This window comes from Phyllobates terribilis, unplaced genomic scaffold (assembly GCF_046119375.1).
Source record: "Phyllobates terribilis strain yellow unplaced genomic scaffold, ASM4611937v1 Scaffold_5__5_contigs__length_657084704, whole genome shotgun sequence".
Taxonomy (NCBI): Eukaryota; Metazoa; Chordata; class Amphibia; order Anura; family Dendrobatidae; genus Phyllobates; species Phyllobates terribilis.
In genome coordinates, this window is record NW_027362765.1 from 488,207,571 (window position 1) to 488,228,840 (window position 21,270).

The following is a 21,270-nucleotide window of genomic DNA, read 5'->3' on the forward strand; positions in this document are numbered from 1 at the left end:
TGTTATTTTAATCCAAATGCATGGAACATTTTTTTCAAGCTTACTTCATTTTTAATGTGCGGATCAGCCTTGGCTTCCAGCAGAATTGGTACGATACTTTGACTCTTCATCTTGCATGCATAGTGGAGTGCTGTATTTCCCCCCTAGAAGAAAGTAAACCTATGAAATAAATCATTTATTGTGGACCATTCCTATTTATCTATTGTGATGTTAGGTATTGTGCGCGGTGTATATTGAATTCATGGATTTGTGTAATTAGATGGACACGCTGGGTGCTCCAGGGCTGGAGAAGTTCTTTGCAGCCTCTTATTGTTCTGCTTAATAGAGTAGGGTGCTGAATGTGAGATAACTATTCAAAATCAGAATTTACTAATTTGGAAAGAGTCCGACAAAATACGAAACTATAAAATATTATGTTATTCATACTGATTGGCAGTAAAATGAAAACCATGCAGAATTGCTGCTTATTGCCAATCCCATCTCCTAAAATTACATCCCAAAATGGTGACCAGCAAAATCTAAAGCTTGTCCCATAATAAAGTAAACCCTCATACAAGTACATTGATGGAAAATTAAAAAAGGTTATTGAATCTCGGAATGCAGAAAGACAAAAATACAATTTTTACTGTGCTAAAGTATTAAAGCACAGTATTTTTTTTTTCAGCAGTGTAGTGGTTCTACCAATCTGAGGTCCCTGACCGTAGTCTTATACTTAGATGCCGCCGTTTTTACCTTTTATTGGCAACGCACCGGTCCTGCGGCGCCATCTTGTGACCGCAACTTCTGACTGACCGGAAGTCAAATGTAACGGTCAAAAACTCTCAATGTACAGTATGTCTATGAAAGCCAAAATGAGGTTCTCATAGACTTAGGCTTTATTCATGCATCAGTATTTTTTGATCAGTATTTCATCAGTATTTGCATGCCAAAACCAGGAGTGTGTCCAAAACACATAACAGGTGTCAATCTTTCAATGATCGTTTTTCTCCATTAGTTCCTCTCCTGGTTTTGTCATGCAAACACTGATGCAAAATACTGACCAAATACTGACGTGTGAATGAGGCCTTACACTGCGTAGTGAGTTCCGGCTCACCCAGCAGGTCACAACTTACTGAAGACCTACAGGATCAGCACCGATAATAGATGAAGACGATGGCTGGTAAGTACAAGACCAAGGGCAGGGAACGGAGATTAGAAGCAATACTCCAGCGCTGCAATAAAAAAAAAACACACTGGGTTGATGCTTTAAAAGCATAAAAAAAAAAAAATCTTATATAAATGTTAGTGCCATAATTGTGACGATCCACATAATAAATTGATGACATTATTTATACCACATTTTAAATGCCATAAACAAAACCCCAAAAATGATGGAAATGCTTTTTTTTTCTTTTTTTTGTGAAGGGTGGCATTAAAAATAAAAGTAATCGAGCAAAAAAAAAAAAAAGCCATAATAGGACTACGTCAATAGATGAATAAAAAAAAGTTATGGAATTTTCAAAATGTAGAGACTAAAATCAAAACAGAAACACCTTGCATCATTGAGTATCAGAATAATCGGTGTCATTCTGGTGTTAAAGAGATCCGATAAAGTTAGAGACGCCGTTCTGCAAACAGCACTTTTTGGATTTGTTGCTCCTGCTCAGTACACGGTAGGTTCTGGTTGGTGGTGTCACAGGTCTGTGTATAAGCTCTCTGGATGGCACTAGGGAGACTTCGTTCTGGAGCTCAAGGGACAATACTACCTCTTATTGAAGAGATTCAACTCAATATAGAGACATGCCCCATGGGAAATTATGCAAAATCGCTCATACCAGCCAATCGTATAAAATGATGGGAGATTTTATAAGTTTTGACCATCATGGATATGGAAATACAAATTTTTTACATTATGATATTGACATTGACTATCATTCCCTTTAACGATGATAAATCGGCCTTCTCTTCTATATGAAGATCTGACAGTCAGCAGGTGTTTCTGGTACTCAAACTTACAAATTCTTGTGTTGTTATGAATATAACAGACAGCGCAACATTAAGATAAATTTGGGGCAAAATCTGTTGGCATAGAATTAAAATTACACCCAAATTTTTTTTCTGAAAAAAAAAATTCCCAGATCATATCTCATTTACTGACTTTAGAGCAGTTTATGAATGCGCCAAATTTATTAAGTGGCATGAACCTAAATAAATTTGGCACAATAAAAACATGTCTACCTTGTTTGACCTGGCATTGCTCATAGCCTAGATTGAGGTTCAATGTTGATACACTTGGCGCACAACTACCAGCTATAATAATGCCTCCCTTCTCAGTCTGCACAATAATAAATACATGACAGTTTTCCATTGGTCACTGTGAAGGTAAAAGTGACAACTTATATTTTGGCTGATACTGTTGTCTTTCTAAAAATGCCCACGGGACAGAGTAAGGTCAGTTGTCAGAGGCTGCTCTTGTCAAATACACATTTTTTTATTCCTCATACCGACGACAACCACTGACAAAGCTCCACCCCAGCGGCTGGCATGGATAGATATGGATATATCAAAACTGCACAACATTTTCAAGAGTTTCTCTAAATCATCCCTTGATAAGAAGAATCATTGTATATATATATTGGTTATATTAATCCAAATGCATACAACATTTTTTGAAGCTTACCAGTACTTTCTTCATGCAGTGACCCATCGGAAGACAGCACTGTTAAGGGTTTTTTGCCCCTCATCAATGTAGAGCAGAGCATTGATTGGCCGGATGGGACTCCTTGGAAACAGCTCAATCAGGATACTGGATCTCGTTGAAGCAACGCAACTTGAGCATCTAAAATCAGCCAGTCTCCTGCTCTGTACTGATGAGAGGCAAGAACCCTGAAACAGTGTTGTATACAGATGGGTCTCTGGTATGAGCTACTTTGCATATCATTTTTTACCATGGAGAATGGCCTTGAAATCAAACCTCTAAATTGAGTTGTGTCTCTTCAGTGAGAGCTAGTATTCTCCCTAAGTTGCACTAAGGCATCCCGTTCTCTGCTCTCTACTAATGAGGGGCAAGAACCTCTAAACATTGCTGTCTGATGTGTCTCTGATTTGGATAATATGAGATACACATTGTACAAAAAAAAAAAAAAAAAGTTTTCCTCCAGAAGAAAATGTGCATCTAAGCAAGGAGAATCAGTTGCTGTAATGTTATAATTAGCTGTCTATGGTTGTTGTATTTCTGTACTATTGTTTTGTGAATTCATCAGTGGAGCGGACGTATTGAGCTAAACACAAGCTCACACTTGCTAGAGGCCCCTCCTGAGCATGAGCAGATGGTGACGTTGAACATGATTCACTGAAGTTTAATGCAATCTTTGTCCTGGGGTTAGAAAGAAGCCTTTTACGTTTCCTCTGTGGAGGGGATGGTCTTGCTTTAGGGACTTCGTGTTCAATTACTACATCAACATGCCAATTGAAGCACTTAACACACAATGAAACCGAACAGTACTCCGATTGCTAATGTGCTCCTTTAGGTGCATGAGGTCACTAGAGCCTGTAAATCACTATTAGCCAGATGATGCACTTGTCAGCTGTTACATGAAGTTGAGACCTGAATATATATTAGAACAGTCAATGAAAAAAAAATAGTAAAACTAATTTATTCTAAATAGTAGAGTATGACTTCAATCAGACAGATGTACACCTCTTAATGAATCCGGAGTGTCTGACGCCAACCCGTCCCGAACATGGCCCATCTGGATTAATTGGAACCATTGTACATACCCCAAATTGGTAATAAAACTGGCACCTGTGTCACAAAGATTTTATAGGGATTCATCGACAGAAAAATAAATGTTATGAATCGCAACCCAAACCCCCAAAAAATAAATTAAAAAAATCTACCCGAGTTGCTGCAATTCACACCGACTTGGAGAATCATATTGTCAGGTCATTTTTACCTTACGTCGAGTACCAGATAAACAAAACCCAACATAATAATGTAAAATTCCATTTTTATTCCTTTCTTTTCCACCATTTCATCCCACTTGGAATTTTTTTTTCCAATACATTGTAGCATGATAAAAATGGATGGCGTCATTTAAAACTACAACTCGTCCTACATAAAAAAAAAAGTCCTCTTTGACCATATAGATGGAAAAATAAAAAAGGTAAAGTTTTTGGAAAAATGGGAGAGAAAAATGCCAACATAAACATGAAAATTTGTAGCAGAGGCAAGGGATACATACAGGTAACACTAATAAAATAGTACATATGAGACAAACATTACTTCTGCAGTGGTGATGCTGGGACTTACAGAATCTGTGGCATTGACATTGGCACCTGCGTTCAGTAACAATCTAATTAATCTTTCGTTTTGTTTGGTCTTTGATACCTGCACACAGGGAACACAAAACATAGGCGACATGTTATTTCATTTTAGAGTACGTCATTTTTGTGATTTTGTTTCTGAATACTTTTAATAGCTGATTCATCATGAACAGCTGTTAGGAGATGGGCATATTGCCAATGTTCCTCCTTGAAGAACGTGTGCATTGTTGCAAAAGTATGTGACATGCGTTAATGGTGTTAATGTGGTATGTTGCTCGACGGTAGGGAGAGTTAGGATTAACAGTTGGGCTTAGCCCAGAGTGGGAGGGGATAAGCTGAAGGGACAGAGACAGTTTTCTGTCAGATATAGCCCAATGTGTGTAGAAAGCAGACCTAATGCATGAACTGAGCAGTGCGGCATGACGTGGGTGTCCCTAATGTGAGAGGAGACAGTGAGAGGGAATAGCAAGATCTTAGCAGAAGGAAAGAAACTTGACCGGAAGTCAGAGTAGCAGGCCAAGATGGGACAGAATACGTGAGATGAAGAGAGTGCCCCGGGTGGGAGTTCCAGAGCGCCAAAGACAGGGAAGTTAAGTACCGGCTATACTGGAAACAGTTCCCTTGAGGGAAAAGAAGATGAGGAACCGCGGGTTGAGTAAAAGATGGGTTGTAGTGAAGTAGTGGGGAACACTGAAGATAGAGAACAAGTAACGAGAGAAGAGAGGAAGGGTGAAACAGTGTGAAAGATGCTCCAAATTGTGAAGGAAACATTCATTAAGATGTGTACCCGCTATCTACTGTATATAATCCCCGCCAAGTTATTGTTGGTGGTCTCCCTCACTAAACTGTAAAACATCTGGTCCTGGCCAACCAAAGTGATCGGTTACATGCGGCCTGCAAGGGCATAGCGCCCCCATAGTACAAGTCCACACACCCAGCAAGGACCTTCACTTTAATGTAACGTCCCGGGGTGTAAGAGGCAAGTTCCTCCCCCATGATGACTACCGCCCTGCGCCACTTTACACAGCTCCTATTATACCTAATGAGAGATTTGTGTTACAACACTAAAATGCAGGCTGTGGTGATTGCAGGCAGCTAAATCATTACTACCCACTTGGTAATAGGAAATTCAGTGCTCAATAAAGATAATGAAAATTCTGGGGTAGAGAACTTTCTGTCTCTATCATGATCTGGCCCCAAGGGTAATGCGGTTTTCAGATCTTCAGATTTTTTAACAGCATATGTAACTGATCCAACCAATTGATGAACAAGTGTTTTTCTCATTGGAAGATCAGCGTCATGTTTATATGCGCCAATGATCAGGATCATGCTTTTTTATGATCATTTGTTTGCCGATATTGGGTCGTTAGATGAAGCGCAATATCTGTTCTTTTCAGTGCCTTCGGCTGGTGATTAGAGATGAGCGGTGTTCGACTAGAACTGTTCGCCAATCTCAAATTCGAGCTGTTTTGGGCGGTGTTCGAGTTGTTCGACGAACCCGAACGATTTGCAAAAAATTTGGCTGTTCGAGGTTATGTTCGATAACTGTTCGTGCACCAAAAGCTTGTCCTGCATGTCTGGCGCTATTTAGAGCACCAATCATGCAGGGATTGTCTGCCACTCACTGTAATGCCACAGTCATGGTGGTTGTGGCATTACAGTGATTGTCCAAATCGATGGGAACAGTGCCAACAGTGAAACATGAAAAGCCGGCAATTCAGCAGCGGCATAGACCGGTACCCAACAATTTAGAACCGAAAGAATAGAGCTTCACACATAGATTAGATAGATAGAAACATGTCAGTCACATATATATGAAGTACAGTGACAGTGTTGCTTACTGTACTTGTCATTTAGTGTAAAGGATTTATCAAAAAAAATAATAGTGTTTTCATGCACCGTCTCTTTAAAAAAGCCGGCCGGCAATTCAGCAGCGGTACCCGACAATTTGGAATAGAAAGAATAGAGCATCACACATAGATTAGATAGATAGAAACATGTCAGTCACATATATAAGAAGTACAGTGATAGTGTTGATTACTGTACTTGTCATTTAGTGTTAAAATAAAGGATTTATTTTAAAAAAAATTGGCGTGGGGTTCCCCTTAATTGTAGGCTCTAGCGGAGGTTAAGCAGACGGCTGGGGCAGATGTTTGAAGCCTGGGAAGGGGGTAATACCCACGGAGCTTCCCAGACTACTAATATCAGCCCCCAGCGGAATACCTAGCCTTTACTAGCTATTAAAATGGGGGACCCCCCCAAAAAAAATGACGTGGGGTCCCCCCTATTTTAATAGCTAGCAAAGGCTAGGCAGACAGCTGGGGGCTGATATTAATAGCCCAGGAAGGGTGCCATGAATATTGGCCCCCTCCCAGGCTAGAAACACCAGCCGTCAGCCACCCCAGAAATGGCGCATCCATAGGATGCGCCAATTCTGGCACTTAGCCTCGCTCTTCCCACTGCCCTGTAGCGGTGGCAGGGGATAATAGGGCTGGGGTTGATGTCAGCTTATAATGCCAGCTGACATCAAGCCCAGGTTAGTAATGGAGAGGCGTCTATAAGACACCCCCATTACTAACCCCATAGTCAAAGTTAAAAGAAAACACAAACACCCAGAATTAAGTCCTTTAATTGAAATAAACACACAATTCTTTATTGTTCTAAATTAAACCATACTTACCAGCACGCCCATTCCAGCTGAAGCCAACGATCTCCTGCATTAAAAGTAAAATAATAAAGCAACCTCATCCTTACCTTTCCATGGTTCCCACGACAGCTTCAGCTCTGCTACATCGAGATGACAGGCTGGCCGCAGCAGAACGCTGCCATCCAGCCTGTCATCCCGCAGACACTGAGAAGCGCAGGCATGCTTGCGCTCCTCAGTGTCTCTCTGTGACGGCATCCAGATGAGCAGACAATGAACTCGGCTCACCTCATGCACGTCACTGACAGCGTGGGAGAATTCTCCTTCACTCAGCGCTTCAGCGTGAGAATTTTCTAACGCTGTCAGTGACGTGCATGAGGTGAGCCGAGTTCATTGGACATGAATGAGCTCACCTCATGCACGTCACTGACAGCGTGGGAAAATTCTCACGCTGAAGCGCTGAGTGCAGGAGAATTTTCCCACGCTGTCAGTGACGTGCATGAGGTGAGCTCATTCATGTCCATTGAACTCAGCTGACCTCATGTACGTCACTGACAGCGTGGGAGAATTCTCACGCTGAAGCGCTGAGTGCAGGAGAATTCTTCCAAGCTGTCAGTGACGTACATGAGGTGAGCCGAGTTCATTGGGCATGACCTCGGCTCATCTGGATGCCGTCACAGCCAGACACTGAGGAGCGCAAGCAAGCCTGCGCTTCTCAGTGTCTGCGGGATGACAGACTGGATGGCAGCGTTCTCCTGCGGTCCAGCCTGTCATCTCGATGTAGCAGAGCTGAAGCTGTCGTGGGAACCATGGAAAGGTAAGGATGAGGTTGCTTTATTATTTTTCTTCTATTGCAGGAGATCGTTGGCTTCAGCTGGAATGGGCGTGATGGTAAGTATGGTTTAATTTAGAACAATAAAGAATTGTGTGTTTATTTCAATTAAAAGGACTTTTTTCTGGGTGTTGTGTTTTTTTTAAATACTTTACTAGAAATTCATAGTGGTCATGTCTAATATTGGCGTGACCCCATGAATTTCGGGCTTAGGGCCAGCTGATAATGCCAAGCTGGCCCTAACCCCTTTATTACCCAGTGAGCCACCGCACCAGGGCCCTGGATGAGTTGGGTACAGCGCCAGAAGATGGCGCTTCTATGAACGCGCCATTTTCCGGGGTGGCTGCGGACTGCAATTTGCAGCGGGTGGGGCCCAGAAAGCTTAGGCCTCCCTGCGCTGCAGATTCCAGCCCCCAGCTGCCTAGTTGTACCTGGCTGGACACAAAAATAGGGCGAAGCCCCACGTATTTTTTTTTTTAATTATTTCATGAAATTCATGAAATAATTAAGGAAAAAAGGGCTTCCCTATATTGTTGTGTCCGGCCAGGTACAAATAGGCAGCTGGTGGTTGGGGGCAGCCCGTTCCTGCCTTCTGTACCTGGCTGGACACAAATATAGTGCGAAGCCCCACGTCAATTTTTTTTTAAATTATTTCATGAAACTAGATGGTGGCGCGATTCTAACACATCGTGTATTCTAGAATATGTATGCGGCAGACCCGGCGCAATCAGCAGAGCGGTGTTTAAATTTGGCGCCAAAATCGCTGACTGGTCGCGGCCAGCAACCGCGACCAATCAGCAAAGCGGTGTTGGAATTTGGCGACTATATCACTGATTGGTCACGGCCGGCGGTCGCGACTAATCAGCAGAGCGGGGTTTAAATTTTGCGCCAATAATGGTGATTGGTCACGACCTCGACCATTCAGCAGAGCGGTGTTTAAATTTGGCGGCAACAATGTTGATTAGTCGCGGCCGGCGATTGCGACCAATCAGCAGAGCGGTGTTTAAATTTGGCGCCAATAATGCTGATTAGTCGCGGCCGGCATCCGCGACCAATTAGCAGAGCGGGGTTTAAATTTGGCGCCAATCTCACTGATTGGTCGCGGACGCCAGACGCGTCCAATCAGCAGAGCGTTGTTTAAATTTGGCGCCAAGCTCGCTGATTGGTCGTGGCCGCTATTTAAATGTGGCGCCCAAATCGGTGATTGGTCGTGGGCAGCGTCCGCGACCAATCAGCAGAGCGGTGTTTAACTTTAGCGCCAAGATCACTGATTGGTCGCGTGCGGAGAGCGCGACCAATCAGCTAATCGTATTGGTGAGGACCGGGGAGCGCCGCTGCCTGGTCGGATACTTCCGTTGCGAGAAGCCGGGAGATGAGCGACTGCTCGCAGCAGAAGTATCCCGACCCGCAGCGCCGCTCCCCGGTCCTCCCTTGACACCCTAGCCGCTGATGTCCCCACAGTATCCGCATGGTGTTACAAAGATCCGGACATTTGTGTTAAAAATCGCTGATTGGTCGCTGGCGCTGCCCGCGACCAATCACCGATTTGGGCGCCAAATTTAAATATCGGCCGCAACCAATCACCAATCTTGGCTCCACATTTAAACACCGCTGTGCTGATTGGTCGCCGACGCTGGGCGCGAACAATCACCGATTTTGGCGCCACATTTAAATAGCGTCCGCGACCAATCAGTACAGCGGTGTTTAAATGTGGAGCCAAGATGGGTGATTGGTCGCGGAGGATATTTAAATTTGGCGCCCAAATCGGTGATTGGTCGCGGCTGATATTTAAATTTGGCGCCCAAATCGGTGATTGGCCGCGGGCAGCGCCAGCGACCAATCAGCGATTTTTAACACAAATGTCCGGACCTTTGTAACACCATGCGGATACTGTGGGGACATCAGCGGCTAGGGTGTGAAGGGAGGACCGGGGAGCGGCGCTGCGGGTCGGGATACTTCTGCTCCGAGCGCCCGCTCATGTCCCGGGTTCTCGCAGCGGAAGTATCCGCACAGGCAGCGCCGCTGACATCCATGCGGCTAGGGTGTGAAGGGAGGACCGGGGAGCGGCGCTGACATCCAATTGGTCGCGGCCGCTATTTAAATGTGCCGCACAAATCGGTGATTGGTCGCCGTCTTGACCGCGACCAATCACTGATCTTGCCGCCAAAGTTAAACACTACTGTGCTGATTGGTCGCGGGCAGCGTCCGCGACCAATCACAGATTTGTGCGCCAAATTTAAATATCGGCGGCGACCAATCACCGATCTTGGATCCACATTTAAACAACGCTGTGCTGATTGGTCGCGGCCGATATTTAAATGTGGCGCCCAAATCGGTGATTGGTCGCGGTCTTGGCGCGCGACCAATCACTGATCTTGCCGCCAAAGTTAAACACTACCGTGCTGATTGGTCGTGGACGCTGCCCGCGACCATTCACCGATTTGTGCGCCAAATTTAAATATCAGCCTCATGCACGTCACTGACAGCGTGGGAAAATTCTCCTGCACTCAGCGCTTCAGCGTGAGAATTCTCCCACGCTGTCAGTGACGTACATGAGGTGAGCTGAGTTCATTGGACATGACCTCACCTCATGCACGTCACTGACAGCGTGGGAAAATTCTCACGCTGAAGCGCTGAGTGCAGGAGAATTCTCCCACGCTGTCAGTGACGTGCATGAGATGCGCCGAGTTCATTGGACATGACCTCGGCTCATCTTTATGCCGTCACAGCGAGACACTGAGGAGCGCAAGCATGCCTGCGCTTCTCAGTGTCTGCAGGATGAAAGGCTGGATGGCAGCGTTCTGCTGCGGTCCAACCTGTCATCTCGATGTAGCAGAGCTGAAGCTGTCGTGGGAACCATGGAAAGGTAAGGATGAGGTTGCTTTATTATTTTACTTTTATTGCAGGAGATCGTTGGCTTCAGCTGGAATGGGCGTGGTGGTAAGTATGGTTTAATTTAGAACAATAAAGAATTGTGTGTTTATTTCAATTAAAGGACTTTATTCTGGGTGTTTGTGTTTTTTTGTAACTTTGACTATGGGGTTAGTAATGGGGGTGTCTTATAGACGCCTCTCCATTACTAACCTGGGCTTGATGTCCGCTGGCATTATAAGCTGACATCAACCCCAGCCCTATTACCCACTGCCACCGCTACAGGGCAGTGGGAAGAGCGAGGCTAAGTGCCAGAATCAGTGCATCCTATGGATGCGCCATTTCTGGGGCAGCTGACGGCTGGTGTTTCTAGCCTGGGAGGGGGCCAATATTCATGGTACCCTTCCTGGGCTATTAATATCAGCCCCCAGCTGTCTGCCTAGCCTTTGCTAGCTATTAAAATAGGGGGGACCCCACGTCATTTTTGGGGGGGTCCCCCATTTTAATAGCTAGTAAAGGCTAGGTATTCAGCTGGGGGCTCATATTAGTAGCCTGGGAAGCTCCGTGGGTATTACCCCCTTCCCAGGCTTCAAACATCTGCCCCAGCCGTCTGCTTAACCTCCGCTAGAGCCTAAAATTACGGGGACCCCCACGCCAATTTTTTTTTTAATAAATCCTTTATTTTAACACTAAATGACAAGTACAGTAATCAACACTATCACTGTACTTATTATATATGTGACTGACATGTTTCTATCTATCTAATCTATGTGTGAAGCTCTATTCTTTCTGTTATAAATTGTCGGGTACCGCTGCTGAATTGCCGGCCGGCTTTTTTAAAGAGACGGTGCACGAAAACACTATTATTTTTTTAAGTAAATCCTTTACACTAAATGACAAGTACAGTAAGCAACACTGTCACTGTGCTTCTTATATGTGTGACTGACATGTTTCTATCTATCTAATCTGTGTGTGATTCTCTATTCCTTCTTGTCTAAATTGTCGGGTACCGGTCTATGCCGCTGCTGAATTGCCGGCCGGCTTTTTTAAAGAGAGCGTCTTCTGAGCAGTTTGTCAGCTTTTGGACACCTTTGAAGGTGTTTTCTATGTGTTTCTATGTGTTTTTGTTTGCCTGCCATTGGTTTTAACGGTGTTCGACGGTGTTCTAAGGTGTTCGACGAACAGTTCGACGAACAGTTCCTCGAACATCCCGGTGTTCGACGAACCGAACCGAACCCGAACACTACGGGGGTGGCTCAACACTACTGGTGATCGATGATGCATACAATGCGCACAGAGAAGAGGGTTCTAGGTTTATGGAGGTTGGATCATTTAGCTACCTGTATGTGGACCCAAAACCTGAGGATCTAAACCATGGCTTGAGTTATTTTTTAAGTCCAAGGTGCAGAAGTGCACCCAGGAGTGATGACTTATCTTTGATTAAAAGATGGCCACCTATTTCCAACCCTTGATAAGACTTTCCAATCTGGAGAGATGTGAATTAATACATTGTTCAGAGGCAAAAACAGCCTTGGGGATAAAGATGCAACTTTGTTCTCCATGTTTCCATTACACGACTTGCAGAGATATCTAGGTCAGGTAAAACAAATTCTGGCTGCGCGACTTCTAACACAGATCTACGATCTACACCAGCTTTATAAGCGATTGAGGGTTTTTCTTTATAATGCTTTAAAACTACAAGAATTTTCACCTATGGATCCCTTAAAGGGAATTTGTCAGTAGGTATTTGCCATTTAATCTGAGCGCAGCATGAGGTAAGGGGCAGAGAACCTGATTGCAGTCATGTGTCACTTACTGGGCTGTGTGCTATAGAGTGAATTAATCAGTGTTTTAATCAGCAGGTGATAAGGTAGAGGGCTACTTGTCTTGTGCCAAGTAGTCCTCACCCCCACCACAGAATAGCTGCTTTCTGTCTATGCACAGTGTATACAGAAAGCTGCCAATCAGTGGTGTGTAGGGTTATACAGAGCTCAGTGTTCAGAGAACTGATAGATCTGCAGCAGAAATAACATGGATTTTGTAAAAACTGCACCAAGCAACCCAGTAAGTGACACACTGCTGGAATCAGGGTCTCTGTCTCTACATTATGCTACTTTCAGATTTCATAGCAAAACCTGCTGACATATTCCTTTAAAATGAGCTCATCATAGAGACACAACTTCCTTTGAAGATATTTTTGAATTCTTGTAAAGAGTCAGGTATTTCCTTCCCCAACTTGAGAAAACCATATTAGATCATATATGTAGTAAAAATCTGCTTTACTTATGGAAATACATCAATAACTATTTCTGCAGAACTCACCATGATAACGTATCCAATAAGCATAACGGGCATTAAGATTACAATGAGCAGGTAGTCCAAGAATGTGAACCTTTTTCTTACAGCGGTGTGCAAACACGTCCTTCCTTTCTGTAATCACAGAGAACGGGAACATTTTCAGTTCAGATATTAAATACCAGCGGCCGGGTCACCTTCATTTACCATTTGTCCCATTTCTAATGTTGGACTCTTGGGTAACCGTGACGTTACTACTAGAGTGGAAATTGTAGCAAGAAAAAAAATGAGTGGGGTGATATATAAAGCAGCAAAGTAATTATGATCATTGCTTTCTAACCTTACAGCATTTGAACAATGCTTTGTGGCTGAGAAAGCTACTAAACGTTAGTATATATACTGTAGTTAGCCTATTTAGCATCTATATACTTTCTCTAGTTATACAGTGGGGAAAATAAATATTTGATACACTGCCGATTTTGTAAGTTTTCCCACCTACTAGGAATGGAGAGGTCTGTATTGTAGGTACACTTTACCTGTGAGAGACAGAATCTAAAAAGAAAAAAAAAAAACACAGAAAATCACATTGTATGATTTTTCAATAATTAAATTTGATTTTATTCCATGAAATAAGTATTTGATCACCTACCAACCAGCAATAATTCTGGCTCTCACAGACCTGTTACTTTTTCTTTAAGGAGCTCTCCTACTCTGCCCTCATTACCTGTATTAATTGCACCTGTTTGAGCTCGTTACCTGTATAAAAGACACCTGTCCACACACTCAATCACGCTCTAATCTCTCCACCATGGCCAAGACCAAAGAGCTGTCCAAAGACACCAGGGACAAAATTGTAGACATGCACAAGGCTAGGATTGGCTACTGGACAATAGGCAAGCAGCTTGGTGAGAAGGCAACAACTGTTGGCACAACTATTAGAAAATGGAAGATACACAAGATGACTGTCAATCTTCCTCGGTCTGGGGCTCCATGCAAGATCTCGCCTCTTGGGGTAATGAGGATTCGGAAAAAGGTCAGGAATCAGCCCAGAACTACATGGGAGGACCTGGTCAATGACCTGAAGAAAGCTGGGACCACAGTCCCAAACATTACCCTTAGTAACACACTAGGCCATCATGGATTAAAATCCAGAAGGGCATGAAAGGTCCCCCTCCTCATGCTAGCACATGTCCAGGCCCGTCTGAAGTTCATCAATGACAATCTGGATGATCCAGAGGAGACATGGGAGAAGGTTATGTGGTCAGATGAGACCAAAATAGAACTTTTTGGTATCAACTCCACTCGCCGTGCTTGGAGGAAGAAGGATGAGTACAATGCCAAGAACACCGTCCCAACCATGAAGCATGGTGGGGGAAACATGATACTTTGGGGTGCTTTTCCGCAAAGGGGACTGGACGACGGCACCGTACTGAAGGGAGGATGGAAGGGGTCATGTATTGCGAGATTTTGGCCAACAACCTCTTTCCCTCAGGAAGAGCACTGAAGATGGGTCGTGGCTGGGTCTTCCAGCATGACAATGACCTGAAAAACACAGCCAGGGCAACTAAGTAGTGGCTCCGTAAGAAGCATTTCAAGGTCCTGGAGTGGCCTAGCCAGTCTCCAGACCTGAACCCAAAAGAAATTCTTTGGAGGAAGCTGAAACTCAATGTTGCCCAGCGACAGCTCCAAACCTGAAAGATCTGGAGAACATCTTAATGGAGGAGTGGGCCAAAATCCCTGATGCAGCAGTGTGTGCAAACTTTGTCAAGAACTACAGGAAACGTCTGACCTCTGTAATTGAAAACAAAAGGTTTTTGTATCAAATATTAAATTCTGTTTTTCTATTGTATCAAATACATATTTCATACAATAAAGTGCAAATTAATTATGTAAAAATCATACAATGTGATTTTCTGGGTATTTTTTAAGATTCTGTCTCTCACAGGTGAACTGTACCTACGATAAAAATCACAGAGCTCTTAATTCTTTGTAGGGGAGAAAACTTGCAAAATTGGCAGTGCATCAAATAATTATTTTTTTCACTGTATATATAAAGTATATCAAACTGAAGCATAACTCCAGAAGAATAAAAAAAAATAGTTTACAGTGCTATTAGGAGCTTTATAAAACCTCAGCAATTTGTCTTGCACATCTCTCATTTCTCCAAATTGCTTTTCTCAGTTATGTTCAAACAAACACTCTTAGAAGCCTACTAGTTCACAATACACTTACCCAAAACTACTGGAATGCTCTGAATTTAATTTTTGTCTTATTTGTAGGATTAAGAGGGAGAATGCTCTAAAATAATTTTTATTTTTTTTAAAGGTAAATTAAAGGGTATGAAGTCTATCAAATCATTAAAAGAATAAAAATCAGCAACCAGCAGAGCAAGTCCAATTCTGTGTATCAGAGTGGTCTCTCACGCTCTCTAAAATCCCATATGAAATTGAAACACCCGACAAATGTATTCTTCAAATAGAAATATTTTTTCCACTAAAGTGCAAAAATAAAATCCAGCAAAGATATATGCAGAAAAGTCATTTACTTTCGGTACCTTAAACAGACATTGCTGTAGATCCACAGGAGAAACTCCTACATATTGAGACATTGCAAGGAGGAACGGGCCGCCTGAACATCTTTGAGACATTTCAGGGGTAACCTCTCCAGTATAAGGTAGCAGTATAAAACATTGCAGCATTTACATGACATGTGAGAGCCATACAGATGTGTTTGGCAAAATGGCACTTAAAAAAAAACAAGGCTTCAAATAGTGATGCTTATGTAAAAATGAAAACAATTATTGCTGCTACAACTATGAGTGAATTAACAAAAAAACATATCCGTAAGTCCTAACCGTCCCAGATGCAGCTGGGCAGTCACAGATTTTGGTCTACGCCCTGCTGTCCTTGGTGGTCTGATGAATGTACCTCATTGCCACCGTGCCCGCTCTGACAACTCCTCCAGCCAGGGTACAAAAAAGGTAAATATGTGTAGCTAAGAGCATGGCCAAAAATGTGCCACACTGCACTGCGCTGCATATTTTATCCCACTTTCTTTCCTGATAAAGTTGGGAAGTATGGTACAGGACACTGCCTGACAGATTTTATCTTCCGCCATCTATTGTACATCATATAGCAGCCTATGTGGTTTTATATAATTGTTAGCAAGTTCCTAGCAGAGATCAAGTCTCTTGCATTCTTCCACAGTGGAGCTTGTTATTACTAGACTAGATGGTGGCCCGATTCTAACGCATCGGGTATTCTAGAATATGTATGCGGCCGACCGGGCGCAATCAGCAGAACGTTGTTTAAATATGGCGCCAAAATCGCTGATTAGTCGCGGTTGCCGGCCGCGACCAATCAGCAAAACGGTGTTTAAATTTGGCGGCAATATCGGTGATTGGTCACGGGTGGCGGCCGCAACCAATCAGCGAACTGTGTTAGTGAGGACCAGAGAGCTTGTTTAAATTTGGCGATAAAATCGACCAATCAGCAGAGCGTTGTTTAAGTTTGGCGCCAATCTCGCTGACTGGTCGCGGTCGGCCGGCGGCTGCGACCAATCAGCAGAGCGGTGTTTAAATTTAGCGCCCATCTCGCTGATTAATCGCGGCCGGCCACCGCGACCAATCAGCAGAGCGGCGTTTAAATTTGCTGCCCATCTCGCTGATTGGTCGCGGTGGCCGGTCGCGATTAATCAGCAGAGCGGTGTTTAAATTTGCCGCCCATCTCGCTGATCGGTGGCCGGCCGCGACCAATCAGCAGAGCGGCGTTTAAATTTGCCGCTGGTCGGGGTAGTTGTGCTGCTAGCGCCTCTCATCTCCCCACTGCATCGCCGCTGACCTCCGTCCGCCAGATGAGCCGCTAACGGCCGCCATCTTTTTTCAGAAATCCCGCGGCGCTGATTGGCCGCTGCCGGACCAATGAGCGACGCGGGATTTCCAGGACAGACAGACAGACGGGATAAGACTATTATATATATATAGATTACTAGACCGTAGAGAGCGGATCGGTTGCCACCTACTGGTGACAGATCAGTGATGTGAAACTATAAATGCTTCTATGTTGATGCATGCGGCAGAAGATAATACTCAGTCATCTGCCATATGTAGCATTTGCAGCTTTATATCACATATCTGTCAGCAGCAAGCAACAAACCAAACTTCGATACACTGCACTGCGTGTTTGATCAACAAGGAACATGAACTACAGGACGGTTCAAATGGCAACGATAGGGTAAACAGAGTCTTGGGGGACATCCATTGTGGGGGAGGGTGGGATATGTGAAAAATGCGGCAGATTTAAAAATGGGTTATATTGACACAAATGGCTAAAAAAGTCTACATTATTATAAGACCACACAGTGATTTTGGGAATAAACAGGTTACTTGAGTAATAGTGTAGTTTGAGAAAGATATAACCATTATGTAGGTCAGTATTGTCCTATTTACAAATGTTTTAGATTCTAAGAATCTAAATGTAAATCACAAAAGATTAAAATGAAAAATGTAACTCTCTTTTTAACTTACGTTATTTGTGAGGTTGATATCCGCTTTCATATGTAGTAAGTAATTAACAACTTTAATATTGCTTTTCCGGCAGGCACATATGAGTGGCGTGTCTCCACCAAAGCCATCCTTCACATTAACCACATCGGGATCTTCTTCTACAAGATGTTGGACTTCATCTAGATCGTTTTCATAGGCAGCTTGACATATCGGCTAATGGAAAAAAAACATGAAGGATCTTCATTATTCAGGGTCTGCAAATAAACATTATACAACTATGGCTTAAGGGGTATTCCCACCTCATGATGTGACAGCATGTCACTAAAATATACATCTCAGAGGTCAGACCACCACAGATCTTGAAGTGATGCCATAGCCTTCTAATATGGCATTACAAGGCGGGAATATCCCATTGTGGTCTGCATTCTAGTTATATGGTTCACAATAATCAATTAAACAATGAAACCACTAACGGGTAAACTGAACTGATTGAGATTATACATAATTAGAAAACATGGCTGCTTTCTTCTACAAACAGCATCACACCTCTATATGGGTTGTATTTGGAATTACTGTTCAAATACAATGGAGTAATTTGGGCTGTGCTGCAATACCACACACAACCTGTAGTGGCAGAACTATAGACACTGGAGCCTAGGAGAGCCCATATGTCAACTGGCCCATATGAGAAGACCAATACTGTTAAAGGGGTTATCCGGGACTTTTTTTTTTTTGCCTCACAATGTGCCTAAGTACTAACAGGCAGGGAGTTGCTAACTACCTGCCTGTTGTGCCCAGCGCTGATCTCAGCCAGCTCAGGGCAGTCACAGACCGCTCCCGCCGGCCACTGAGCGACTTCCGCTGATGTCACTTCGACAGAGCAAAGGCTGCTTTTTGCCTCCGCTCTGTTAATGGAGTGTGACTGCCGACGTCATGCTGAGGGATGGCCGGCTCCCTGCTGCCTAACTGCGGGGAACCAGCATGACGCCAGCAGTCATGCCCGATTGACGGTGCACCCAGAAGAAGAGTGCTCTGTCATGAAGCAGCTTAAATCACTGGCAGGAGCAGTCAGTGACCACTCTGAGCAACTACCTGCCTGTTTTTCATTATGTACCTGAAAACTAACAAAAAAAATCCTGGATAACCTCTTTAAAGATCCATCTTAGTTGAGAGTCGCAGGAGATTTTACATTGGGATCCATAAGCTTCAAGTTACACTACGGACAACCTGTCATGTTTTTCTAAACCTGGACTATTAGGTTTAATGCTGGCTATGATGGTGTCAGAAGGCCTGGTTTAAATGAGGACATAACAAAACGTGAACAACTGGGTATGTTTGCAATGCTTACTGGTGCAAAAGATGGCACCTGGATGCACTATAGGAAGAAGACAATGTGATACTCCAGGCAAGGTTTGGGTGGGAAACCACATGTGCCTTTATTCATCTGCTGTTACTTTAACATATTCATAGCAGTGGTCTCTCAGCAGGATGATGTACTCTACAACACAGCAAAGATTTTCATTTTCCTCAAACCATTCCTGATTGAAGCGTTTATGGAATTCATAGGTCTCCAAATTTAAAAAATGTCAATTTGATAGAGCATCTGTGGGAAATGTGGTAAAAAATAATTTTATCCATGGAAGGCCATAAATCACAACTTACAGGACCTACTAAAAGATCTGCAGATGATGTCTTGGTGCCAGATACCACAGGACACCTTCACAGGTCTTATGGAATTCCCCATCTAAATGAGTCAGAGCTATTTGGTGACAAAAAAGGGACCTACAGAAGAGGTTTCTCACCATAGAAAATATCAAGGTATGCCCACACAATGTGCAATGTATATCTGCTGCTGAAAACCAGATCAAGGCCAAGAGTGAATGGAGATTACAATGTGACTACATTTAAAGGAGTGTTCAAATTTCAAAGTTATCCCCAATTTATGGGACAGGTGATAACTTTCTGATCGCTGCAAGTTTAAAAAGAGCCCTTGCTGAAGGGAGCGGAGGTTGATCATGCACACCATCACTCTATTCATTCTAATGGTAGCACCAAAGATTGCCCAGTGCTGCGCTCAGCGGATTTTCAGCACTGCCATTAGAATAGAGTGGCAGCGCGCATAATCAACCTGCACACCATTAGCCAGGGCTGTTCAGAGCCTTGGTTCTCGTTATCACCCTCAGTGATCAGAAACGTATCCATCTTGTGGATAGGGGATAACTTTCAAACTTGAGAACATCCCTTTAAGAGAGAATGCTTAGCCTTAAGTGGATGATTATATTCTGTTTACATGTTGGGTTAGATTAATTGCATCCTTTTTATCTAATAGACAGCAATTATACCTCTCATTGTCCATATTATGGAGTTAACACCCTCTAATTAAAACGTACATGTGGTGCTAGATGCTACTGATTAACATATTGTCTTCATACAAGCTGTAACAATATGGCACCATTCTGGTGTAGATTAGTACATTTTGTAGCCATTATGGTTGGGAGTTCCAAGGTATTAAAGGGAAATGATCACAAAATCTTTAGTTGCTTTTACTTCTGAAACATGTCATCACATTGATATTGGTGTGGGTGGTCCGAAACTAACATTTATTTTAATCCTAAATGTCTAATGTCATGATCTAAATCTCTTTTCTAATATACTTTCAATTAAAAAGTCCCTACTGTAATGAGGGAACGATATCTAACTGCTTTATTTATTTATTTTTTACCTTCTTCATCTTTGAAGAAGCTTTGTTTGAGAACCCCCAGTGTATCCTGTGACACTCAAATGAGCAGTCATCAGGTGGCAGAGGCTGCGATCACTGCTGCAGCATCTGCCCCCCATCTACCTCACGTCATCAGTGACATCCATTTCAACGGCTGGGCTAGTCCCGGCTTTATTGAGCATGTATCAGTTGTCAATTCTGACATATGTTCAGTAGGTTCTTGTCACTGTGGAACATGCACAGTGACAGTGCGCTTGCTGGCTCTGATGAAAAGTTATGAGCTGGCAAAAGAGCGCACTGTCAGTGCACATTGTAAGAAAAGAACAATCGAGCAGGAAAATGTCACTTGCGGAGGCGGCACTCGTCTCTGTTTTCCTGCATGCCAGGTTTTCTCTCTACATTGCGCACTGATAGGGCACTTTCTTGTTGGCTCATCACTTCTTATCAGAGCTGGCAAGAAAGTTGACAACCGCCGCATGCTCAGTAGAGGAGGTACTAGCCTAGCCCTGAAACCGATGTGACTGAAGACTCTTCGTTTCAGGATGGGGGCCGAGGCTGCAGCAGTGAGCGCAGCCTCTGACCACTGATGATGGCTTGTTTGAGGATCCCAGGATGCACTTGGGGTTCTCAAATGAAGCGTTAAACAGAAAGAATGTAAAAAAAAATAAAGCAGTTGGCGTAGTGAAAGAATGATAGAGAATTTTTAATTAAAAGTATGTTAGAAAAGAGATTACATCAGGACATTAAATAGACCAGTCATTTAGGATTAAAATAAATCTTCATTTCGGACCACCGCTTTAAGTAAAGCTACATACAAAGGAGCGCGTCTTAGGCTGCTCATCCAAAAAAAAAAAAGTCCAAAACCATAAAAGCTATGCAGTGGGAGTGTGTCCCAGCATATATGTGCTAACATAGCTATTCTGGATTTTACTAGATATAAAGCTGAATTCAGAGTAACTAGTTGTATGAAATCCAGTCCTGAATTCAACACGTCACATTCCTAACTAAAAATGTCATTATCCTCCTAAGGCAAAAATGCTATGGGGCGTTCTGTCATTTTGTGGGTTTTCCAAGGCCGACTGTGTACTGATAAGATGAGG

At 43.4% G+C, this 21,270-nt stretch overlaps 1 protein-coding gene across 2 annotated transcripts in view; it reads right to left on the reverse strand.

The window, feature by feature from the left end:
• Nucleotides 1-21,270, reverse strand: part of ANKRD22 (ankyrin repeat domain 22) — an 89,076-nt gene that overhangs the window by 2,299 nt on the left and 65,507 nt on the right. For both annotated transcript variants that reach the window (XM_073685525.1, XM_073685524.1), the window contains 4 exons: nucleotides 17,473-17,664; nucleotides 12,975-13,082; nucleotides 4,292-4,369; nucleotides 45-143 (listed from right to left, as the gene is read on the reverse strand). In XM_073685525.1, the coding sequence (XP_073541626.1) occupies nucleotides 45-143; nucleotides 4,292-4,369; nucleotides 12,975-13,082; nucleotides 17,473-17,664 (477 nt within the window). The remainder of the gene's footprint in view (nucleotides 1-44; nucleotides 144-4,291; nucleotides 4,370-12,974; nucleotides 13,083-17,472; nucleotides 17,665-21,270) is intronic.